Source organism: Buteo buteo, chromosome 13 (genome assembly GCF_964188355.1).
Source record: "Buteo buteo chromosome 13, bButBut1.hap1.1, whole genome shotgun sequence".
Classification (NCBI taxonomy): Eukaryota; Metazoa; Chordata; class Aves; order Accipitriformes; family Accipitridae; genus Buteo; species Buteo buteo.
In genome coordinates, this window is record NC_134183.1 from 12,152,089 (window position 1) to 12,175,146 (window position 23,058).

The window sequence follows — 23,058 nt, forward strand, 5'->3', positions numbered from 1 at the left end:
GGGCCCGGCGGAGGCCCCTGTGTGGTGGGGGCCGGGGGCGAGACCGGGGCGGGGCGGGGGGAGGGTGGAACTGCGAGGGCGGTGCAGCGCATGCGCAGTGGCGGTCGGGCACCGCCCCGGGTGGGGGCGTCCGCGCGAGGTCACGTGGTTTGCTGTCAAATCCTGAGGGCGCGCGCCCAGCGCCTTGCGAGGGAGTGCCGTTACCCGTGACACAGCGGCGCCGCTCTCGCTTGTGATTGGCTAGAAGCCCTGAAGGCTTTTCGCTGCTATTGGCTGGCGGCCGGCTTGGGGCGGTACCGGTCGCGAGAGCGGCGGGTAGGAAGAGAAGGCTGACGGAGAGGGCGTGGCCCGAGTGGCGGTTGTGGGCGGGGCGTGTGGTGATGCGGTCGCCCGCGGCAGCCAATGAGCGCGTCCGGGAGGCGAGTTTGAATCCGCGGAGCGAGCGGTGGATGCAGAGCGGAGTGGTCGCCATGAGGAAGAGGTGCGGGACGGGGACAGGGGGCTGGGGCGGCAGGGACAGGGACAGGGACGCGGGCGGCGGGGACCGGGGCAGGGGGACGGGCGGCCGGGGACACGGGACCGGGAGGGCGGGCGGGCGGCTGGCTGGCTGCTGATGTCTGGCGGACCCCGGTGCCCTCAGTGAGGTGCTGGCGGCCGAGGCCGTGTCGTGCCTGAACCGAGCCATGGCGGCGCTGCGGGACATATGGGAGGAGATCGGCATCCCCGAGGAGCAGCGCCTGGAGCGTACCGAGGTTGTCAAGAAGCACATCAAGGTGAGCGCTGAGGGTGGGGATCCCCGGCGGCCGGGACAGGGCTGTCCCCGGGCCCGCTGTTGAGTCTCACGCTCGCTGTTTGGCCTGCGGCTGCAGCGAGAGCCCCCCCCCCCGACCTGGCCTGGGGCCAGGGCAGCTTGGCAGCAGCTCGCCCAGAGGGGCTCTGTCGGGGCCCTCCGAACCAGGCTGCGAGTACAGGGCCAGCCAGGTCTAGCAGAAGCACCCGGAGGTCCCTGCTTGGGTTGGGGGCACCCGGGGATGTCGCTGTGCCTCTGCCCTTGCCCTGTGTGGCCTGGTCCTGCTGGGCACCCCGTGCTGCCTGCCCTTCTGCTGGCCCTTTCTTTGCTGACCCCTAGCAGCAGTTCTCTAGCTGTGGTCCCAGTGGCTTGCCCTGTCTCCCATCATGCTCCCTTCTCACTCTCCATCCCCGGGACTCGCTTCTCTAACCGTGCTTGTGCCACAGAGTCTCCTGGACATGATGGTTGCAGAGGAGGAGAGCCTGAAGGAGCGCCTCTTGAAGAGCATTGCTCTGTGTCGGAAGGAGCTTGACACCCTCTGCAGGGAGCTCCAGCTGGACCCCTTTGAGGTAAGGTATTGTTTTTTGCTCCTGGGATCCTGCTGGCAACACTCTTCTGCTGCCTGGCCTCTGCCCCAGTGCCTCAGTGAGGCTGGAGCTTGCAAGGCAAGCATCTGTTCAAAACCACTTTTCCTGACATTTGGTAGAGCCAAAGGCTTTGTGGCTTCTCACAGGTTGGGCGCTGAGCGATGGTTGTGAGGAGGCCAGGTGTCTTGCAGCATCTCACTTTGAGCACTGCTGCTGTGTTTGCACCTTCCTGGGGAACATCTTGCTTGGAACAAGGGCTTGTGTCCCAGGTCTTTGTTTAAGAAGCCTAAATATATGAGTCAGGTCTACAAGAGCTGTGGAGAAAAGCACTGATTTCTGTACTCTTCTAGGCAGAGGAAGAAAGTACTATTCTGCAGATGGAGAAGAATTTGCGCACCCGTGTGGAAGTGATGTTAAAGCAGAAAAGGGACAGGAAGCAGGAGCTCAAAACCCTGCAAGAACAAGATCGAGACTTGTGTGACATCCTCTGCACAACCCCGTTCTGCATTGACAGTACTGCCGTGCCCAGCCTGGAGGACCTGGATCGTTACAGGCGCCACTTGGCCTCCCTGACCGCTGAGAAGGTAAGCAGAGAGGGGGTGAGGATCTCGCCGAGGGTGGCACGCAAGGTGCTCACTGGTTTCTAATGCTGCTCATCACCTCCAGGAGCAAAGGCGAGAAGAGTTTGTCAGCAGCAAGCGGCAAATCATCCTCCTTATGGAGGAGCTGGACCACACTCCAGACACAAGCTTTGAGCGGGATGTGGTGTGCGAGGACGAGGAAGCCTTCTGTTTGTCCATGGACAACATTGCTGCCCTCCAGAATCTGCTGCAGCAGGTATGTTGGCACACTGAGGCAGTGTTGCTTGCTGTGGAGGCTGTCAATGGGTCCTGGCAGCAGTTGGCATCGCAATGTAAAGAGCAACGGCTCGGTTTTCAGCAAGACTGTGTGTTAGAACATCCTTTTGGGAGCTTTTGCAAGATCTTGGAAGATGAGCGAGTGGCTTTGCTAGGTGCAGTAGAGCAAATGGCGTACTCCTGCCCCTTGGGCTACGCTGTGCTGGTGCTGAGCCTGTGCTTTACCTTCTGTAGCTGGAAGCCCGGCGATCCCTGAATGAAGCTGTGTGCACAGAGCTGCGCTCCAGAATCGTTGCACTTTGGGAAAGGCTGCAGGTTCCTGTGGAGGAGAGAGAGTCTTCTGCAGTACACATGACTGGGTCCAGAGCCAAAACCAGGAAAGCTGTAAGGACCCTCCTGTGCCCTTGGAGGGGGAGGGCTGGGGAGCAGCAACTCTGGGTTTCACGCTCCTGTTTGGTCAGCTAGAATGGAGGAGCTGCTTCTAGCAGTCGGGTGCGAGGTGAGCAGGCCAAATCCTGCCCTCGCAGGTAGAGGAGCTGGGAGTTGGTGCTGGTGACTGCCTATCTTAGAAAGTAGCTTAGGCAGAATATAAATCCTGTTCTGCTCCTTTTCTTCTCATGCTGTCTTCTCTGAGTCTGTGCTCTGATCTTGTTGACAGCTGCAGTTGGAAGTGGACCGTCTGGAGGAGCTGAAGCTGCAGAACATGAAATCCGTGATTCAGGCAATCCGGGCAGAGCTGGCTGACTACTGGGACAAATGCTTCTACAGTCAGGAGCAGAGGGAAGGCTTCAGCCCCTATTACGATGGTGGGTGTTGGCTCTTCCTGCTCATTGACTCCCCTGTGGGAGCTGCAAGCTGCCTGCTGGCAGGCCAGCTGCTGAGAAAGACTGCCCTCAGCTCACAGGGGTGTGGGGATCCCGGGTGCCTCCTGAGCGTGCTGTTGTATCCTCTCCAGAGGACTATACAGAGACCCTGCTTGAGCTCCACGATGCTGAGGTGGGGAAGATGAAGAGCTACTATGAAACACACAAAGATCTGTTTGAGGCTGTCCAGAAGTGGGAGGAGAACTGGAAGCTGTTCCTGGAGCTGGAGGTATTGTCTGGGCAGGAACGTGCTCCTCTTGGCTCAGTGCTAGGTCACCGAGCAGTGCGTGCCTCTGCTGCCATGTGCAAAGTGCTCTTGGGAAAGACCAGGGAGGCACTAGGAAACCACAGTGGGTCAGTGAGGGGATGGGGTGCTGTATGTAGAGCACTGATATGGTTTGTGATGGGGGGCTGTGCAGCAGGCACGGCTTCCTCCAAGGCCTTTATTCTGTGGGGTGTATCTTGGGCTGTGAGACTGGGTAGTGTGTTTGGTTCTCTCCTGACCTCCCTTCTGTACTAGAGGAAAGCAACTGACCCCAGTCGCTTTGCCAACCGTGGGGGGAATCTGCTGAAAGAAGAGAAGCAGCGTGCAAAGCTGCAGAAGACACTTTCAAAGGTAGGTTCAGCCCTGGAGAAGAAACTGTAGTCCCAGATAGCACTGACTGAGGAAAAGCACAGCACTTAGAGCCAGCAAGGGATATCTCTGGGTGTGGAGATGCCCACGTTCAGGAGGGCAGCCTCTCTACACTGCCGTTGTGTGCTGATCAGCTGCAGGAGGAGCTGGAGAGCAGGGTCCAGGCCTGGAAGCAGGAGCATGAGGGGAGCTTCCTGGTGAAGGGGCAGCAGTTCATGGAGTACGTGATGGAGCAGTGGCAGCTATACCGCCTGGAGAAAGAGAAGGAGAAGCAGGAGCGGGTGAGTGCGAAGCTAAGTGTGCTGCCTCCTGACCTGGAGGAGCCTCTGCTGCATTGAACACAGGCCCTGCTCTGCATGGGTGGGGGAACTGCCCCAGATGCTGCCTGGGGTTCTGTGTCTCCTCACTCTCTGCCTGGAAGCAGCTCTGCATGCAGTCACCTTTTATTGATGGTGGGACTGATGTCCATCGCTATCAGTGTCTGTGTGTTGAGCCCCTTTCTTGGCCCCAGCTGTGCCAGAACTGCAGCTTGGTTCCGGATACCTGTAAACCTCTGTTGAAATACCTGCTGCTTGGCCATGCCACAGATTGTGCGCAGGGCACTGCCTGCTGGCAGAAGCCTGCCCTCCCCCTGGCAGCCAGTGGAAAGCAGGTGCTCCACAGCTCTGCACAGCTGTTGTGCTTGGGTTTGTAAGTGCAGATCTCTCACACAGCACCTGAAGAAAAGCCGCCAGATTGAGGCAGAGATGATGTATGGAAGCACCCCACGGACACCCATCAAGCGCCGGGTGCTCGGCCCCCACACGCCTGGCAAAGTAAGGAAGGTAAACTGTCTGTGCGAAGCAGTGTAGATGTGCTGGACCCCAAGTGCTTGGCTGGGACCCTGCTGGGAGCTGAGTGCTGTCGCTAGGCTAGAGCTGTGCCTTGTCTTGGACTGTCCTTGGTCCCATGCAGAGATGCAGGGAAGGCTCAGGGTGCTGTGGCAGTGTAACGGATGCAGAGAAAGGCCCCAGGCCGCAGGCACCTCTGTTCTCCCTGGGGACAACTGGGTCTGTTGCACTGTGGTGCTCTGGAGGCAGAAGGCTCTGTGCAGCTGGGACTTCCACCTTGGTTTCCCTGGCATGGTGCAGCCGCTGGCTTCCTCCCAATGTAACATGTGCTCTGCTTTTCCCCTCAGCTCAATGGCACTTCCATCTCCAGTGCCACACCCAACAGCACCGTTCGTTCAGCTTTTGGGGGAACCATCTACCACTCACCAACTTCTCGGTTGCCACCTTCTGGAGGGAAGGTAAGGAGCTTTCCAGGGCGTCCCTGGCCAGCAGGATGAGCTGGGGAGGAGATGAGTGAGCTGGAATGGCACAGCTCTGACTGCTGTCACGCTGTGCTTCGCTGCCTCCCCTGCCAAGCTCTTGGGGTGCAAAAGCCCTTGTTTGTCCATAGACTGCTGTGTTAGGCTGCTGTGATCCTGGCAGGATATTTCTGGGACCTGAGGGAGGAGTAGGGTAGTACCAGCATTCAGGAAATCTTCCTCCAGCCCAGATTTCTAGTGTACCTCGGTTCCTCTGTGGCTGAGCCTGCAGCTTGGGGGACCTTCAAAACGGGTGTGGTGTTGTATGTTTCTGAGATCAGAATTGGGCCCTAGACCCTGGAGGGCTCCTGGAGCTTGAAACTACTCTGGCACTGCAGAGTGACAGGCAGCGAAGCCAGCACAGCTCCCCTAGCTCTACTTAATTCTTGTGTCCTGTCTAACTGTCACTTTTTCCTGTAGTTTGGCCAGGCTCGGACCCCCATCCGTGCAGTTGCAAAGCCCCCCCGTCCTGGATACAGGGAACGGAACAAGGAGAACGTGTCCCAGCTGAATGGAACCACCCTGAGCGGTGGGTGCACCCCCACAGCCCCTGCCCAGCGTAACCACAGCGTTAATTCTGTTGCCAGCACCTATTCTGAGTTTGCGGTAATTGACCTCTTCTAAACCCACCTCCCCTCACTGGGCAGCACAGGGGGTGTGCTCCCCCTCTCCCAGAGCACCCCAAGGGACTCAGCTCTGCACAGCCCTCCTGGTGTCCCTGTGCAGAGGGGCTGTTCCTGCTAGTGCCTGTGACAGCAGATCTGTCAGCCCTGCATCGAAAACTTAAAATTGAGGTTTGGTGGCTGAGGCCAAGCACTGCTCAGGTCACACAAAGGCCCTGAGCAGCCCAGTGGAGAACAAACACAAGAGAAATGCTGACGTTGGAGGCATCTCCCAGCCCTGTGCAGGGGCAAAGCTGTACATGGCCCAGGCCCCCTGGAACAGCCCTGCTGCAGTGATGCAGCCACTCTCCTGAGGTGGGTCTGTCTCCAGCTGCTTGAGCAAGCAGCTTGACCACCCCTGGTCACTTGTTGCAGCATGTTCTGGGGGTGATGATGCTCCCCAGCCTGTCCGAGGGGCTGCAGTATGGTGGCCAGGGCAGCTGGCAGCAGCAGCACTCTCACTGTCCTAACCTGGTCAGTGAGAAAGGGGAGGGAGGGTCTCCTGACCCCCCAAGGGGGGGAAGCCTTTTCCTGCTGCCTGCATGTACTCACGGACACTGCTTGCTGTCCCCCCTGAGCTGAGCCTGCAAAGGGACCCTGGCATCTGTCCCACCTTTTCTGCTGGTCTTTCTCTGGTGTGCTGGGTGAGCAAAGCCTGGGGAGCTGCCCCATCTGCTGAAGAAGGTACTCTCTGCTGATGGACAGGACTTTGCTGTCTCTGGCTGGCTGTAGGTCCCTTAGCCTCTGCCCTTCGATTAGGATGGGCTGAGCCCAAGCTTTAACATCTTCTGACACTAGAAAGCCACGAGCATCTCTTCCTTGTGGCAGCTAAGCTGGCGTGTGGTGCACCCTGTGTGTCCCTGGGGCTGTGCTGAGGATTTCCCTGCAGCAGGACTGTGATTCCAGGCTTGTGCACAGCCTCAGGGCCAGGAGGGTACTGGTTTGTGATGGAGGCAGATTCCTGCTAGGTATTCCCTTCCTCCAGCAGCTGGGCATGGCTGTCCCTGTCCTCCTGCATGCCCTCCCTTTGCCAAGGGGCAGCCTATTTGCTTTCTACTGATCTGGCAGTGCTTTCCAGGACAGACAGCCTGCTGCAGGAGAGAGGGATGTGGTTCCTAGCCTGGGGCTGTCTGGGTAACGGGTACTCCTGCTTCTGGGAGGCTGACAGGCTCCTAGTTCTTTCTCAGCTACTTGATGCTAATGTTTTCCTGTCCTCTTCTGAAGCAAGAGAGGGGCGAGGGGGCGGGGGGGGAAGGAGCTCAAACAAACAAGCAGGAGCACCCTGGCCTGCCCTTCTTGCCAGCCTGGAGCTGCTCCTGCTTTCCCACAAAGCAACAGTACTGTCCCTGCTGCCATCTGCACAGCTGCCCTCTCTGTCCTCTCATCCCTGTCTCCTGCTTCTTGTTTCCACAGCGCGAACTTTCAAAGGCTTCCAGGTCTGACAGTACTTCCCGCATCCTGAACTCCACCACCACCAATGCCTTCTGCTGAGCTGCTGCCTGCCAGGCTCCAGCTGATCGTAGTCATAGTGAGTCGCTGCTCGGGCGGAGTGTTACACAGCTCTCCCTGTGCCCAAAGCATCCCATGCTCTAGGTTTAACTTTTACCTGGGTCCCAGGTGTTACTCCAGCCAGCCTGGTGCTCTGTGGGGCGGGGGGGTGTTTCTGCCTAATGGGGTAGGGTGTGAAAAGTACACTTTTTAAAACTTGCTTTTATTTAGGGAATTCTTGCAATTGTTTATGATTAAAGATTGTGTTAGGGTAGCGCAGCAATGGGTGCTGGCTCCTGCCGTAGCCTGGCTGGCTGGGGTGAACATTGGTGCTCAGTCACAGGGGCTCTGCCTTGCTGAGCATGCTCTGGGACAGACAGGACCTATGGCTTTGGTGCCTTTCGTCAGAGGCTTTTTTACCCTCCATATTGCTGTAGCTATTGTCCATAAGCATCTTCCTTTCTCAACATCACAGCAGGCTTGTTTTAGTGGGGGCTTGCTTTAGCTCAGGTTCCATTAGCAGACTTTGCTTGACCCCTTGTATCCTGCTGCTCCCTCTGCCCCCTCCCCAAGCAGTGGAGAGGCAGAGCTTGTGGCAGTGAGTGCCTGAGCACACATTACTAGCAAGGAAGTGAGCTACAGTGGGACAAGGCCTTCTTCCCTGCCCTTGGGAAGGAGACCAGCTTGTCCTACCCCAGGACCTGCTCTGCACCGTCCAGTGCTGCCCTCTGCCCTCCCTCGCACTTCGATCTAGCAGAGGACAGCAAGCCGAGTGCTTTGGCAGTATGACACAGCCCTGGGCACAGCTTGGGGGGGCCTGTTTGCACTTTTGTTAACAAAGCTCTGTATGTATGTGTCTGTCCCTGATCATGACTAGTTTGCACCTTGTTATCACTACAGTCCCCCACTTGCTGTTATTTATTCTCCAGGTTCTGTGCCCTTGTTCTGTAACTCTGTATATACTGTTCAATGGAATAATATGTATATGTTTATATAGCTGCTGCTGTTTGTGTATCTGTGGGGTGACTGAAGGCTCCCCCGCTGTGGCCTTGCAGCTGGGGAGGGTTGGGCATAGCTTTTAGCTGGGGCTGGGACCGGGACAGTCTTTTGTATGCAACAGGAAGCACCACCACAGCCATTAGTGTGGTAGTAATGTAGATGTAATGAAAGTAGTAAAGTAAATGTAGAGTAATGAGTAGTAAAGTAGATGTAATGTAGAGTAATGAAAAGTAGATATAATAAATATGTTCAGCCTTTCCCTTGGTTGTCTTCAGCACTTGTGCAGCTGCAGCCTGGGCAGGGTCAGGTGCCAGTCCAGTTCCAGTGTGTGAGTTCAGTTCCCTATGGGCTAAACCTGGCCCGATCCTGTCTTGGGGCATCGCCTGCCCATCTCTGAGGGCAGAGTGGTGCTGGGGCTGGTCCTAGCAGCGGCACGCAGGAGCAGAGCTTGCCTGTGTCTTCCTTACTGCAGACAGCTGGGGGACAGCGGGGGGCTTTGGGGCCCTCATGGCTCCAGCACACAGATGTAGGTGGTCCAGGGCCCACACACCACCTCCTCTGCCCGCAACCCTTCGGCCACCAGGTACTCAACACGGCGTGGCTGGTCAGAGCTGGCATTGTCCTTGTGTCCCAACTGCCCATATTTACCTGCAGACACCACAGTCGTCGTCACCATTACAGGGTGAGGGTTCCCCGGCCTTGCAGGGGCAGGGAGGAAATGTGAGAGCAGCGCCTCCCCATACAACTGGCTCCAGCCAGGAACCTGTGGCACTGCTCTGCTGTGAGACCTCACCCTGATAAAATGACTCGTTATACAAGTAATAGCAGCCAACGGTAAGGAAGCAGAAACCAAAGGCTGTTCCTGGGGGGTGCTGCACCATCCCAGAGCAAAGCCATCACTTACCCCAGCCCCAGGTGTAGAGCTCGCCACCTCCTGCAAACAGGACAGCACCCATCAGACAGCACCCACCTCTGCCCCAACGGGTCCTGGTGAGCCCCAGGCTGTGTTAGCCACCCCCCTGCTCCTGGGCAGCACCGAAAGCAGGGGTGCTGCCCGCCTCCCCACCAGCAAGAGCCAGGCACTCACGTGTGATGATGGCCGTGTGCCGGGACCCACAGCTGACCTTGCTGACCTCCAGGTCCTGGGGCAGATCCAGCAATGCCGGGAACGCCTGGATGGAAATGAATGCGGTGTCCTCAGCAGCCAGCTGCTCCTGATGGGGCGTCAGCTCAGCGTCCCCTGGGGAAGAACTGACCCTCAGCTCCCGGGAACGACCGGGCCCTGCCAACATCATCAGCAGGCTGGAACCACACCAGCCTCACACCTAGCTGCTGGCACTGCTTGTGGTCCTGGCACCACCTGCTGTCCCTGGCCCAACCAGCCGCACCCTCACCTGCTCCCGGGTCCTCGTCCTGTGCCCGCTCTTCCGCCAGCGCTTTGGAGGGCAGAGCCAGCTGGCCGGACTCATTCCAGCCCCACATGTAGAGGTCTCCTGTCTCTGCGGGGTGGGAGGGAGCACATCAGGGATGTCCCTGGAGCAGAGCTCAGCCCTGAACCCCTGGCAGTGGCTGAGTGCTCTGGGGGCACCAGCACCGACCGTGCATGGCACAGGGCAGCAGTACGAGGTACTGGTCCTGCCGGGGCCATACGCTGCCACTGGCCGCCCTGACCACCTGCACCCAGCACAGCCCCTCACCGCTAACGCTGGCCGAATGCCACCCGCCAGCCGCCACCGCCTGCATCGGCACACCGGCCAACGCCTCCACCAGCCGCGGCTGCAGCTCTGACTCCAGGGTCCCGTGGCCGAGCTGCCCGTGCCTGTGGGGAGACACACATGGACAGACAGACACACACCCCCCACACCTCACTGCCCTCCAGCCCTCGCACCTCCCAGCCCCGCCATGAGCCCACGGTCCTGACCGAGCCCCTCCTGCCTGCTGCTGCCCACGACCCGGCCCCCCAGGACCCCCCATGGCGGGGAGGGTGCAGAGGGGGCACAGGGCCCAGCCTCAGGGGGAAGGAGGGTGCCCCTGCACCCTGGTGCCAGGCCATGGGAGGCTGGCAGAGGCTCTGGGGCCCAGAGAGCGGGTTGCAGCACGCAAGGCTGTGGGTCAGTAGCAGCTGCACAACGCGAGACAGGGGTCCATGTCATCGTGCAATCGCTGTGCAACGGTGCGGCGAATGACACAAGTCTGAACTGATAAATGTGTTTACGAGTCAGTCCATTGCTCAGCTAACTGATTGCTGAGCTCACTTGGGCTGTGCTGAGCCACCAATCAACAGCGCAGTGGTGGCAATCAGTTTGGCCCCCAAGTCTGAAAGCGAAAGTGGGGGGAAATCCCACGAGGAGACAAGCTGGGGCTCATCGGGGGGTTGGGTGGCACCAATTGCCATGACAAGCGTTTCACATAGCGGGCACACAAAGGAGGGCAGGCCCATGTGGGCTACACAGGGCAGGACTCAGACACACATGCTGTGGGGGAGCTGCCCCACATGAAAAAATCCACCCTGCGTGGGCGAGCTGTGCCATCACTGGCACTGACAGCAGCGCCAAGGACACAAACAACCCCGGGGGCAGCAGCCATGGCCGAAAGCAATGAGATGTGGCTTCTGGCACCATTCAGGGTGGCAGAGCCTGAGCTGCTGAAGGAATCGCCACGGCTGAGAGGAGGAGCTGAGTCCAGAAATAGGGAAAAGCCGAGTGCCGGTGGGAGGACGATGCCCAGTGCAGGCAACCTGCGCACAGGACTGGAACCGTGACAGTTACAGACTGGGAGGGTTGGTGGCGAGCAAGTGGAATATAACACACCAGTGGCTTTAATTGTCAAAGCTGTTGAAAAAGCTGAGAGTTGGAAAGGTAAAATAAACAGCTCAGCTGCACAGAGCAGATGAGTCTTGGGGATCGTCAAAGTGTCGGAACAGGATGCCAAAAACTGTGCTAATGCAACAACACTGGAAAGTATTTTTGCTCTCCTTCACAGGGAAATCTGCAGAAAGCCAGGGCAAAGAGAGGCACCCAGCAGGGCTAGACACAGGGCTGGTTCTTGGCTGGCCCCAAGCTCAGCTGCAGGCACTGAGCAGCAGCTCAGAGTGCCGACAAGCAGGGAAGCGTTTGCAGCAGTGGGGAAAGGGGGCTCCTGGCCCGAGCAGGCAAAGGCAACCACAGCCTGCAGAAAGAAAGGGGCTACGAAGGCTTGAGCAGGGCCAGCGCCGAGCCATTATAGAGAAGAGCTGGGACACTGTGGGACACGGCATAGGGACATGCTGGAGGATTCTCAGCCATGGAGAGAAGCTTAACCATGGCATTAGTTTTCTTTCAAAAATGTTAATCCTAAAATACATGTTCACAAGTGTAGAAACCTTTCCTCTGAGGGGAAGCAAGAAGGACAAGATAATACAATGTCTGCAAATGCAACAACTGCTGATTTAAACTGAGTTTTAGGTTTGCTGTGAGGACCAGCTGGCCAAGACCCCAGCCAGCAGTGAACAGAGAATGGGGGAACAAAATGCTCCTGAGCCCATCATATACACTGAGGGAGGGCGATGGGCCAAGTCACACAGCTCTGCTGAGTACAACCATCAGTCTTTGGTGGTTTTGTTTTCCATAAGTAGCAAAGAAAGAGGAACACATAATCCCTTCCACCCTATGGCTATTAACAACTAATAGTTACTGTGCCCAGAGTTGATCACGCACCGGCATCCCAACACGGTGCCTCACATGTACATCTGTGGTACTGGGGATGTACAGATGCAAACCAACGGATTTACCAAGCGGGGGGGGTGGTGGTGGGGTGGTGTCAGAGCGTGACAAGACCCAGTGATGCCTCAGCTACGCCCAGAAACGAGCCCTACAGTAACGGGGCTTTAACGGCCCACGGCTCCCAGCACATCTTTGCAGCTCTGGGACTGAGAGGATGCATCCCTGTGTGCTGCGGCCCCGGGGGCATTTAGCCCACTGTGCCAGAACTGATGGTGCTGGACAGGGCAGGAACTCGGAGCAGCTGCAGCCGTGAGGGCTGCAATGCTGCGTACAAGCGACACAAACAGTGGCACAGGTAGGAGCCGGCAACTTGTGTTGCCAAATGCGTAACCACACCTCAGCCTTGGAGCAAAGGGAGAAGCAGGAATCCCTTGGCAGGCACCAGGCAGTAGAAATCACGCGATCCAGAGAAGGGATGGCCTGGAGCTGCGCCCTCCATCATCTTCTGGGAAAATGTTACTGGATGTGGGGCAGCCAGGGCAGCATGTGCAAAAGCAAACCCTGAGCTAACAGAGAACACCTTTAAGAGACTAAACCGAACAATCCTGCTGGCTATTTATTGCACCCAAGTGCAACTGCTGGCAAGTGAAAGGGCATCAGGGGTTGATGCTTCTCCCAAGGGGTTTACTCCTCTCCCTAGCAGAGGGATCTTGTACTGAAGTGCTAACAGACATGTGGTACCACTGTCCATCTCAGAAACAAACTGATCTTTGACTGCAGGTGGCTGCCTTTGTGACATGTTATAGAGGAGCAGGAGCAGAGGGAGCTGAACCTTACACTGATTTGAAGCAGCCAAAGGGTGAAGGATAAGGCAGAGCACAGACGCGGTACCTGGCCGTCACTCGCCCACAGGAAAGAGAGATTTGTGCTGAGCTGATGCACCAACAACCTCAGCCAGGGACCCAGCCAGCCTGATGCCGTGAAACATCCCAACATCACTGCAGCACCCAGAGAGAAGCTGAGAGTGGAAAACCAACAGGCCTAGCAAGTGCATTAGAGAATAAAAACCTTTCAAATGGGGACTGAGAGTGAACTGCCAATTGTACGTCACTGGTGTGACAGGTTTATGGGACAGTCCCCAAAACTTGTGGCTGTGTTATACTTGATACTGCATCCTGTGGTTGTGCCGATAGTGCTGCAACAACCTTCCTTTATCATCCTGCACGCATAGGGCCAGGCACCACAGGAGCAGTGCTGCAGGACCAGACAGGAGGGTACGTGGCCTGGTACCATGAAAACCACAGCAGACTCAGCAAGAAGGGACCGCAGGGACATCAGGGGTCATGCAGAGACCTGAGTGGTCTCAGAGGCCACCCTGACAGGGCCACAAGCCAGTGGCCCCACAGAAACCACAGCCGCAGCACCCACAGAGGAGACAGGGCCAGCGAGGGGGGGGACCCAGCGGGGATGGGAGCGCAGGCAGGGTGGGCACAGCAGGGCCAGCGCTCCCCAAAAGCCATGAGCCAGGCTGCCTGTGCCAGGGGGGACGTGCTGGTGCTCAGCAGGACCTGGCTTGGGCGAATGCCAGATCCCATCAGCACAGGGGTGAACACTGTGCAGCAGGAAGGAGGCGGGCAGCCAGGTGCGGGGGGGGGGAGCACCCTTCACGGAGAGCACACCCGCTACATCAGCAATGATGTACAGGGCTGAGATTGCTTAGTGATAGTGTGAGCAATGCCAAATTCGGGTAGAAGTAGCAAAACTGGGACCAGCAGGGAAGAGCATGGGGGTGACCCACCGGCCCCCCTCCATCACACTGCTGGCCTGAAGACGTGGAGTGGGAGAGCTAAGCCTAGAGGGGTGGACTAACGCCAAGTGACGTGGGAGGGTAAGGAGGGATGGGCTTACACCCCAATACCTTTGAACCTGCTGCACCCACACACCCTAACCCTGAGCCACCCCCAGCTGTAGCAGCAAGCAGCATGGAAAGGTAAGGAGGGACAGACTTGCACCCTAACCCCACGCACTGCAGGAGGGTGGAGGGAAAGGAGAAAGGGCTGTAACTCAACAGCAGTTGTATATCATCAAGAGGACTTAAGACTTCTTAACTGGAGCTCAGTAATTATGCGCAACACCACACAGAATAACAGGGTGATGAAGTAATGAGCAGTGTGTTTACTAGTCAATTAGTTTACTGATCGCGTAATCACTTTATTAGATTATTTTACCACATTGACTAATCAATCAACACTACACAGACTCCAACCGGTCCGTCTTAAGCCTGCGGGCTCACGGGGAGAGCTCAGACCCTGGGGTGACATCCCCCCCCCGCCCCCAACATCCTCTCACCTGCATCCTCCCTGGCATCCCTTTCGTACCCCCTCATCACGCTCAGCATCCCTTCCCGCATCACCTCCCCCTCTATGTCCTTCATCCCACAACCCCCTCCCGCCGCAGCCCTCCTAACCGCCCGGCAAACCCGCTGCCACCCTCCTCCTGCACCCCCCTGCGCCCCCCCCATCCCCTTCTCACCTCGGTACCACCTCCCCGCGTCCCTCCCCTGCACCCCACCCTGTCCCTCGCACCCTTCCCGCGGGGCCGGGCGCACCCACGCCTGCACCCACCCCCTCGACCCCCCCCCCCCCGGCGCTCACCTTCCACCGCCCCAGGCGTAGGCTTCCCCGGCGGCGCCCAGCGCCAGGACGTGCTCCTGCCCCAGGGCCAGCCGGCGGACCCGCACCCCCCCGGGCAGAGCGGCGAAGAAGGGCGGCCGCGGGGTGGCGAAGCCGCCGGGCAGCAGCGGCAGCGGCGGCGGGCGGCGGGGCCCCGGCGGCGGCAGGGCCCGGCTCCAGGCGGCCGCTTCCCGCAGCTCTCCCCGCAGCGCCGCCGCCCGCGGCCAGGCCCGGGCCGCCGCCGGTCCCCGCAGCACCAGGTGGGTTTCGGAGGGCAGCGCCTCGGTCCAGCCCGGCGGCAGCCGCCGCCGCAGCCCCGCGCTCCGCACCTCCAGCCCCGCGCCTGCCGCAGCGGGACCGTCAGCGCCGGGAGGCGGGGGGACACACACATCCCGGGGGACCGGCGCTGGGAGGGGGACATCCCGGGGACCGGCGCTTGGCGGGGGGAAGGGGACACCCCGGGGGGACGGGCGCTGGGCGGGGGGGACGGGGACACCCCGGGGGGACCGGGGCTTGGGGAGGGAAGGGGACACCCCGGGGGGGACCGGCGCTGAGACGGGGTACGGGGACATGGCAGGGGGACCGGCGCTTGGCGGGGAGAAGGGGACACCCCGGGGGGACCGGCGCTGGGAGGGGGGGACGGGGACTCCCCGGGGGGACCGGCGCTTGGGGAGGAAGGGGACATCCCGAGGGACCGGCGCCGTGGGAGGGTGAGGGTTTCCATTCCGGGGGTTTGGCGTCAGGGGACGCAGCGGACAGCACCGACCGAGGGGACCGGCGCCGCGGGGAACGGAGACCCCGCCGTCCCGGTGCAGCGCGGGGAGCGCGGAAGGGGGAACCGGGCGCCAAGCCGGCCCAGGGCAGCACGGGCACCGCGGCAGGAACGGGGACCCGGGGCACCGGCCCGGGGGGGGGCGCTCACCGGTCTCCACGACCACGTAGCTCCAGGCGGGCCAGACGCGGCGGATCCCCTCGGGACCCGACTCCAGGCGGCGCGGCCCCGGGCCCGGCCCCGGTTCCCCCGCTGCCTCCTCGGTGCTGAAGCCGAAGACGAGCCAGGCGCGGCGCGGAGCCGCCATGGCGGGGTGGGGCGGGGCGGGGCGGGGCCTGCACGGGGCGGGAGGGGGCGGGGCGGCGGCAGGGAGGGACGGAGACCGGGCCGTGGTCCAAGAGCAGCTTTAGTGCGGTGTCACCGGGCGGGCCCGCCGCCGTGCAGGGCCCCGGCCCCCCCGGTTAAGGCAGACGGTGGCAGAGGCAGCGGCGAGCCCCGTCCTCCCCCTCGCCCCGGGGGCACCGGGCGGACCCAGCCGCGGCCCCGGGGCAGCAGTGTGCCAGCCCCAGCGGGCAGCCGGGACCCCCCCCCCCGGGCAGCCCCCCCACCGGGGCAGTGAGCGAGCGCCAGCCCGAAGCAGCGTGTGCGGGCAGCCCCCCGCCAGGCCCTCACTCCTGGCCGGGGTTGGGCTTGATCAGGCCATAAGCCACCGCCTGCGCCAGGCTCTCCTTGGCCGCCTGGGCCACGCGCGGCTTGTCCTTGTCCTTGGCGAGCACCGAGAGGATCTCCAGCATCTCGCTGGCCATAAGCTGCTCGGCCACCTCCCGCTCGGCTGCCATCATGTTCATCACCACCACGGCCCCGCGGTGCTGCAGCTCCGTGCTGGGGCTCAGCAGCAGGGCCTGCAGGATCTCCAGCCAGTGCACCGTCTGCGGGGGGAGCAGGGCCATGCTCAGCACTGCCCCCCGCAAGAGGGGGGGCCAGCTCCCCACAGCCCTGCTGGCCCCCAACACCCCCAGCCCTGGCTCAGAATCAGCCTCAGGTCAGGATAGGTTCCCCCATCTCCCAGGGCCAGCACTGGGATACAGCTCCAGGACAGGAGTGGGAGGGAATATGGGACACTGGGTGCTGTCCCAGGGGGTGCCAGGTGCCCCCACCCCACTGCCAGGCACTCACCACCTGAGGGATCCGCTTGCAGATGGCGGGGTGCAGGGCGGTCAGCATGGCCAGGGTCCCTGAGGCTGCCCGCCGCAGCTTCTCATCCTCCTCCCCACTGTACAGGACCATCAGCTTCAGCCGGTCACTGTCCTCGGCCAGAAACAGCTCCTGCACCTGCAGAGGAGGAGGAGGAGGAGGAGGAGGAGGAGGAGGAGGAGGGTGGGGGGCTCTGGGAGGCTGGGAGCCCAGCGCAGACGCCCAGCCCACCCTGGCTCAGCCCTCACCTCCTTGCTCATGGCCATGTTGCACATGCACTCTGTCGCAGCCAGCCGGATCAGCTCGTGCTCCTCAAACATGTACCCCTCGATCATGGGCACAGCCTTCTCCTTCAGGATCTTCTGCCTGTGGCGGGGTGTGCATGAGCACTCCCTGCCCAGGGCAGCACACCTCCAGGCCAGAGCCCTCTCTCCCCCCACCTGGTCCAGCTCCTTGCTGGCCCCACTGCCCCTACCGCAGCCTCTCGCTGATGCCAGCCAGGTTGGTTAACGCCATCAGCCCCTCAAAGTTCTCCAGGCCTGTGCGCTGAAGGTGCAGAAGGCTTACCAGGGGTCGGACCACCTCATAGATCTGTGGAGATGGCAGTGCAGGGCTCAAACCCTGAGCGAGGGGCAGGGACTCTGCACCCTGTGGAGAAGGGGGCACAGGGAGCCCTGAGCCCAGACTAAAGGCAGAACTGCTCCCACGGTCAGGCCTCAACCATTGGGCCTTTGTGGGGAACACCAGGGGTCTTGCCACCTCCCACACCCCAGGGAAGGGGAAACCCATGCTGGCAGTTCCTGCAGCGCAGATCCCACCTTAGCTCACCAGCCCTGTGGCTTTCAGCCCCAGCTGCAGCCACGTCCCTGCTGCTGCTCCCATGCGAGCCCCTGTGCAGCCCTGACTGCAGCAGCCCTGCTTGGCAGACCCCCAGCCCACAGCGGTGACACTCACCCGCTCTCCAGGGAACGCCATCTCTGGGTTGGAGGTGATGGTGATCTTTGCCAGGGCCTGAGCTGCCTTGGTCTGCCCCACCTCGGTGCCCTCCAGGGACAGTGGGATAAGAGCCTGCATGCAGAGACACAGCAGCCAGTCCTGCGACCAGGTCACAGCAGCGCCAGCTTCCCCAAGTCTCCTGTACGAGGAAGCCAGTGCGATCCTTGCCAAACAAGAGCCACCCCTGCAGAGTCCCAGCCCTCCCCAGAGCCCGCTACGTGGCGGAGGCCAGCAGCACAGCAGGGCCTGTACCCTCACCTTGCCTCCTCCCTGCGCAACCACACCGCCCCGGTCCTCCGCCTCCTCCACCAGCGCCAAGAACACCCTAGGGACAAAGCAGGAGCACCTGGAGTCAGGGACATACCGCAGTGGGTCCCAGCAGCACCCAGACACCCGCAGTGGGCGCAGGCTATGCCAGACTCCCAGACACCCCCTTTCTGCTCTTGGGAGCTTGCATTCACCACAGGCACATAAGTGCACCAGCAGCCTCAGAACCCGGCTCCCTCCCTGCCACACCCCCAGCACGCCCATACCTGGAGATCAGCTCCCGGCAGGAGTTGGTGAGTGCTGGGTTCTCGCTCTTCACCATGCAGGCCAGAGCTGACACCACACCAGCCGTCAGCAGCTTCCGCACCCGGCGCTTCACAAAGTCCGGCTTGTCCTGTCCCAGAAGCAGGTCATTGCTCGGCTCAGTGCCACCAGCCTGCCACCTGCTGCCATCCACTGCGAGGTCTCTGACCTCACCCTGAAGGCCCCAGGGACGCCCTGTCCCCACTTGGGACCGGAGGCTCTGCCCACCCACGTGCTCTCCTCTGGGGCCAGGGGTCCTAGCAGCTCCTGAGAACAGCCGTGCCCTGCTTACCTTGGGGTGCTGCTCTGGAATGTGCTGCTTGGCGTACTTGGCCAGCTCCAGCATCTGGGGGTCTGGCTCCTCATGGTCATAGCTGTTGGTGCAGTTCACTAATGTGGAGGCAACGGCGTAGAGCACGCTCCTGTCCTCTGACTGCAGCGATAACAGGGCACCCATCACACCCACGATGGAGAGAACAGGCCAGAGCTCAAGCCCACCCAGCACCACTGGGCGCCTTGCGCACACCCCAGCCCCACAGTGTGAGCCCCACAACCCCCTCCAGCACATTTCCCTAGTGCCATGGTGCTCACCACCCAGGGCCGCCGCCACGGCGCTCAGCACACACCTTCGCCAGGTGGAACATGGCCTGCATCGCTGCCTTGTCCTCCACAAACTCCTCCTTGACATCCGCATCGAAGGTGAGGTAGGCCAGGCCCTCCACTGCCCAGCGCCGTGTGCCCGCATCGATTGTCTCATTGCAGAGCCACCTGGGAGAGGGGCCCCATGAGCCCAGGCTGTGGGGCACCCTGCCTGGCTCCCCTGTGCCCCACAGCCAGCAGCACTCACTTGCGGCACTGCTTGGCCAATTTCATTGTGGAGCCCTCAGCAAACTGCTTCATGCTGAAGTCGGTGCCTCCGGCAGACCCCAGCTTGCAGAGTCCCTGCAGTCAGGAGCAGGGCGTCAGAGCAGGAATGGCCACGGTCACCCCAAGGTGCCTCTGAGACACCCCCAGCAGGGAGAGGACAGCGCTGTAGGCCCTGCAGCCACAGCCCACCCAGCACCACCCAAGGGCTCAGCACAGCTGCTGCTCCTCCCATCCCACCATGCTCCCGGTGCGCTCACCACCAGCGCCCGGATGCGGATGCTGTCTCTCTCGCTGTGCTTGTAGATCTCCTTGAGCAGGCTGACACCGTTGGCGGTGATGAAGGAGGCGCGCTTAGCTTTGTCAGCAGCGTGGATCAGCGCCTCCACTGCTACCAGCTGGTGGGCCTCGCAGACGGAGGCGCAGAGGGACAGCACGCTGTCCATGATCCCCTCCAGCTCCAGCACCCTGTTTCCAGCATCCGAGGGGCCCTGCAGCAGGCACGACACCGTCTGGATGGCCCGCAGCTTCCCAGCCAGCTCGTGCCCCTCAAACCAGCTCCTGCAGGGGAAGACCACCAGGAAGGATAAGGCTGAGCCCACTCACAGCCTTCAGCCACACACGGCCCCCTCCGCTGAAGCCCACCATGGCGGGTCTCTGGTGGGTCTGCAATCTGCTTTTATCACTAAGAATGAAAAGGTCTGGGGATAGGGGAGCTGCTACTTCCCCAGAAGGCTGCTGGCTGTACGAGACTGAACCCCCGCTCTGCCCCCATGGACGCCTTGGGTCACCTCACGTAGTCCTCGCACAAGTGGTGGAAGTTCTCCCTCTCGGCATCGCATTTCAGGTCATCATAAAGCTTGCTCAGCAGAACCGAGGCACTCATCCGGCTGTTCTCTGTCACGGGCAGGCTGCCCGGGGTGCCACACACTGTACTTCCCACCTCCAGGATCTTCTTCAGGCCTAGGAGGACATGGAGATCAAACACCCAGTTAAGAGCAAAACGGGGTGCACAGGTGGAACCGAGGCACACAGCACCCTGAGGCAGAGAGGCACGATGCCCCAGCGGGACACTGCAGGCTGTTCTGCTCACCCTGGTCGATCACCCAGAGGCTCATGCTGTTGTTGGTCTCCTTCGGTGACTTCCTGGGCACCACCTTGATGAGCAGGTTGAGGGCGTTGTCACGGCCATGCGCAGAAGCCCCTTCCAGCGCTAGCAGCTCCAGAAGGTGCTTGATCAACAGTTTCAGGTCCTTGGAAGAATCTTCCAGAAGAGACAGTGCCCAGGAGTCAGCACCCTGGGCACAGGCCTCAACCTTGCCATGGTAAGGCTGGCAGGAGCTGCTACCATGACAAGGGGCTCCTGCCTCCCAGCTCAATCTCATATTAGCCCTGGACCAGAGCCCTGGCTCCGCGGCAGGGAGCAGTGACAAAGGCGGGCAGCAGGAGACTAACCCGCTGCAGCTCAGCGCCTCCCCAGAGTGCTCTCCCCACCCCACGCCAGCCAGCCAGGGTGGCAGGCACTCACCCAGCACCACCGCATCCTCCTTGCCACGGAAGTCCTTCTGCAGCCCTTCCTTCAGGGAATCGAACATCACATGCAGAAGGTTGCAGGCAGCCAGGGAAACCTGCTCGTGCTCCACACCCAGCACCGCTGAGAGACGAGGGGCCCCCAGCTCTGCCAGGATGGCCATGGTCTGCAGGTACAAGCACAACTGTCTGCTGGAGACTTTGGGGAAGCCTTGGCACTTCCCAGCACCTTATCGGGATGGTTCCCTGTCACAACAAGGCTCTCACAAACTCAGACCTGGCAGGTGACAGCTCAGAACTCCTCTGCTCAGCGGGGCTGCAGCCAGCCGCAGGCAGAAGCCAGCAACACTCCCCTGCCTGACACGCTTCGCAGCCTCCCCAGCATCGATTTCCCCTGGGCCAGGCCCTGTCACACATGAGAGCTGGGCTACGGCAGGACCTACCCGGGAGCGGTGCCCAGAGCACAGCCCCACCAGGGTGCGCAGGGCCGCCAGCATGAGGTCAGCCTTAACTGTGTCGAGCAGCTGCATCAGCAGCCGCACACCATCGCTTTGGAAGATTTTCTCTGCTCCGGCCTCCTCTCGTGCCAGCACAATCAGGTTCTGTGCAGCCTGGGAAAGAAGAGTCTCGTCTGGGTCACCTGCCCGCCAGAACGCAGCCCACCATGCACAGGGAACCCCCCAGCAGGAGCCAGCTGGGCAGCCAGCATGGCTGCAGGCACCTGCCTTCTGCCCCCAGTCTCCAGGAAGCACATTCTGCTGGCAGGAGGCCCGGCCTCTGCTGGGCAGCACCGTTCAAGCCAGCGGTGCTGACCTGGGAATACCGTTCCTCCCCTCCTTGCCTTCCAACCAAGCCACGTTGCCCTCCTCTCCCAAGTTCAGACCTTTTGCTTCTTGTCTGCATCCTTTTCTTCAGGATCCAGCAAGATCTGGAACATCTGCGCCACCTTCGAGTCCGTGCAGGACATGGTCTTCATCTGAGAGAGAGCAGAAAGAGTGGTTCAGCCCTTACCACCTTCCTCAGTCCACCACATGCACAGGGGGGCCACAGCAGCCCCCAGTCCCCACGCTGCCTCCCCGCTCACCTTCTCGTGCATGCTGCTCCCCAGGGCGCGCAGGGCCTCCTGGAAGGCCTTGTTCTTGGGCTCCAGACTCACGCACCGCTGCAGGTCGCTGACAGCCTGGTCCAGGCGGCCCAGCTTCTGCAGCGCCTGACTCCGGCGGAACAGTGCCTTCATGTCCCGGCCATCGGCTTCAATGGCTGCGGACGAGCAGGGGATCTATTGCAAAGCCCCTCGACTGCTCTGGTCTGCCCGGATGGGCAGTGCACAGAGGCCGGTCCCCTGCCAGCCACCACTGACATTACCTTTAGATGCATCAGCCTCTGCCTTGGCGTAGTCCTCCTACAGAGAGAGAGAGAGAGGCAGCGAGAGGGAAACACCTGATGTGCTGCCCATGCAGGCCTCGCTCAGCCCAGCCTGCTGCAGGCAGAGGCAGCACCTACTGCTTTAGAAAGGAGGGCAGGGAAAAGGACTGTGCGGTTTGAGGATGGGAACAGCATCACTGAGGACAGCAAGCCAGCCCAGAGGACATCTTGTCCTTCCCAAAACGCAACCCTCATGGGGTCCCTGAGGAGCCCTAGGGTCCCCGATGCTTTTCAAGTGCTCTCGGTCTACTTGAGCCCCTGAAGTTCCTTGTGTTCCCCCTTGCCTCAGAAACAGTTCCACGGTGGGAGATCAGAGACGCTGTGACTGCCTGGGGAACAGCCCCAGTGCATACACACAGCCCAGGCAGGGATGGCAGTGCCCTGGCCCCGGCAGTCCACCCAAGAGGTGAGGCAGCACGGGACAGCGGTCAGGGACAGGAGAAAAGGTGCACGGAGGAAACACGGGACCGACTGCGCCCTGCCCGGGGACCGACAGGGCCTCCCAGCGCAGCCGGCGAAGGCGGATGGGCCGGGGCAGGCGCCAGCAGCACAGCCCCAGCAGGCCGGGGCAGCCGGGCAGGTTCCCGCAGGAACCCCGCGGTGAGACACCCGCCCCGTTCTCACCAGCTTCAGGTAGCAGGCGGCCCGGTTGCGGTGCAGCACGGCTCGCTCCGGTCCGCCGTCGCAGAGGCTCAGCGCCTGCGTGTAGGCGGCGAGGGCCGCGGCGTGGTCCCCCGCCTGGAAGAGCGCGTTGCCCCGCTCCCGCAGCTGCCCCGCCGTCACCTGCCGACGGGCACCGGCTGGGACACGCGTGCCGGGGGGGGTGGGACCTGGGCACGGCCCTGACCCGACCCCCCAAGCGGCCGCCCCGGGGATGGGCCCCTGGGACAGGGGTCCTGCCACCCCCGGGACGGACGCTGAGCACCGGCCACCCGTCACGCCCGGCCCCGGCCCCGGCCCCGGCCCGCCCGGCGCTCACTCCCCACCTCCTCCATCGCGCCTCTCTCGCCGCGCCCGCGACGTCACCGGCGATCGCCCGGGGAACCTGGACGCCACCGCCCGCGTCACGTGAGGAGGGCGGGAGCCTCCAGCGCCGCCTCACGGCC

At 61.4% G+C, this 23,058-nt stretch overlaps 3 protein-coding genes across 12 annotated transcripts; 1 reads left to right on the forward strand and 2 right to left on the reverse strand.

Annotated features, from left to right (window-relative positions):
* Positions 1-47: 47 nt before the first annotated feature.
* PRC1 (protein regulator of cytokinesis 1) lies at positions 48-8,478 on the forward strand. Of its 3 annotated transcripts, none has more exons than XM_075044753.1 (14): positions 48-481; positions 641-773; positions 1,237-1,359; positions 1,728-1,961; positions 2,044-2,214; positions 2,469-2,618; positions 2,893-3,040; positions 3,190-3,326; positions 3,618-3,713; positions 3,866-4,012; positions 4,445-4,555; positions 4,909-5,019; positions 5,500-5,685; positions 7,155-8,478. In XM_075044753.1, exons 1-14 carry the CDS (start codon positions 381-383, stop codon positions 7,230-7,232), a joined length of 1,926 nt encoding a protein of 641 aa, XP_074900854.1. In that variant the 5' UTR covers positions 48-380; the 3' UTR covers positions 7,233-8,478. The 3 variants fall into 3 exon arrangements, with proteins under 3 accessions (XP_074900854.1, XP_074900856.1, XP_074900855.1); XM_075044755.1 differs by having other exon boundaries at positions 5,500-5,608; XM_075044754.1 differs by having other exon boundaries at positions 4,445-4,546.
* Positions 3,849-15,690, reverse strand: RCCD1 (RCC1 domain containing 1). Of its 8 annotated transcripts, XM_075044764.1 has the most exons (7): positions 15,524-15,690; positions 14,584-14,944; positions 9,926-10,047; positions 9,623-9,727; positions 9,316-9,468; positions 9,133-9,162; positions 8,493-8,876 (listed from the first exon to the last, which is right to left on the reverse strand). In XM_075044764.1, exons 1-7 carry the CDS (start codon positions 15,678-15,680, stop codon positions 8,734-8,736), a joined length of 1,071 nt encoding a protein of 356 aa, XP_074900865.1. In that variant the 5' UTR covers positions 15,681-15,690; the 3' UTR covers positions 8,493-8,733. The 8 variants fall into 8 exon arrangements, with proteins under 8 accessions (XP_074900861.1, XP_074900857.1, XP_074900865.1 ...); XM_075044756.1 differs by having other exon boundaries at positions 8,378-8,876; positions 9,353-9,468; positions 14,584-15,690; XM_075044759.1 differs by having other exon boundaries at positions 9,353-9,400; positions 14,584-15,690.
* A 336-nt stretch (positions 15,691-16,026) lies between these two features.
* UNC45A (unc-45 myosin chaperone A) lies at positions 16,027-22,992 on the reverse strand. Its single transcript, XM_075044744.1, has 20 exons — positions 22,939-22,992; positions 22,577-22,735; positions 21,893-21,929; positions 21,612-21,787; positions 21,411-21,503; positions 20,971-21,138; positions 20,526-20,694; positions 20,091-20,261; positions 19,789-19,960; positions 19,258-19,558; positions 18,981-19,075; positions 18,760-18,901; positions 18,426-18,566; positions 18,097-18,224; positions 17,822-17,888; positions 17,522-17,635; positions 17,043-17,158; positions 16,816-16,933; positions 16,550-16,705; positions 16,027-16,302 (listed from the first exon to the last, which is right to left on the reverse strand). The coding sequence occupies exons 1-20, from the start codon at positions 22,945-22,947 to the stop codon at positions 16,042-16,044; spliced, it is 2,793 nt and encodes a 930-aa protein (XP_074900845.1). The 5' UTR covers positions 22,948-22,992; the 3' UTR covers positions 16,027-16,041.
* Between the last annotated feature and the right edge of the window lie 66 nt (positions 22,993-23,058).

What these genes read in the sequence shown, in the direction of transcription:
- PRC1 (XM_075044753.1), top strand. Translation starts at nt 381, where the DNA reads ATGCGGTCGCCCGCGGCAGCCAATGAGCGCGTCCGGGAGGCGAGTTTG. An exon ending in TTGTCAAGAAGCACATCAAG is followed by an intron (nt 774 to 1,236) that starts GTGAGCGCTGAG and finishes CTTGTGCCACAG; the next exon opens with AGTCTCCTGGACATGATGGT. An exon ending in CTTCAGCCCCTATTACGATG is followed by an intron (nt 3,041 to 3,189) that starts GTGGGTGTTGGC and finishes TATCCTCTCCAG; the next exon opens with AGGACTATACAGAGACCCTG.
- RCCD1 (XM_075044756.1), bottom strand. Translation starts at nt 15,680, where the DNA reads ATGGCGGCTCCGCGCCGCGCCTGGCTCGTCTTCGGCTTCAGCACCGAG. An exon ending in GGACGAGGACCCGGGAGCAG is followed by an intron (nt 9,469 to 9,622) that starts GTGAGGGTGCGG and finishes GTTCTTCCCCAG; the next exon opens with GGGACGCTGAGCTGACGCCC. An exon ending in GCTCTACACCTGGGGCTGGG is followed by an intron (nt 8,877 to 9,132) that starts GTAAGTGATGGC and finishes TGGTGTCTGCAG; the next exon opens with GTAAATATGGGCAGTTGGGA.
- UNC45A (XM_075044744.1), bottom strand. An exon ending in AGAGGCTGATGCATCTAAAG is followed by an intron (nt 21,788 to 21,892) that starts GTAATGTCAGTG and finishes GCTCGTCCGCAG; the next exon opens with CCATTGAAGCCGATGGCCGG. An exon ending in GGAGGATGCGGTGGTGCTGG is followed by an intron (nt 20,262 to 20,525) that starts GTGAGTGCCTGC and finishes CTCTTCTGGAAG; the next exon opens with ATTCTTCCAAGGACCTGAAA.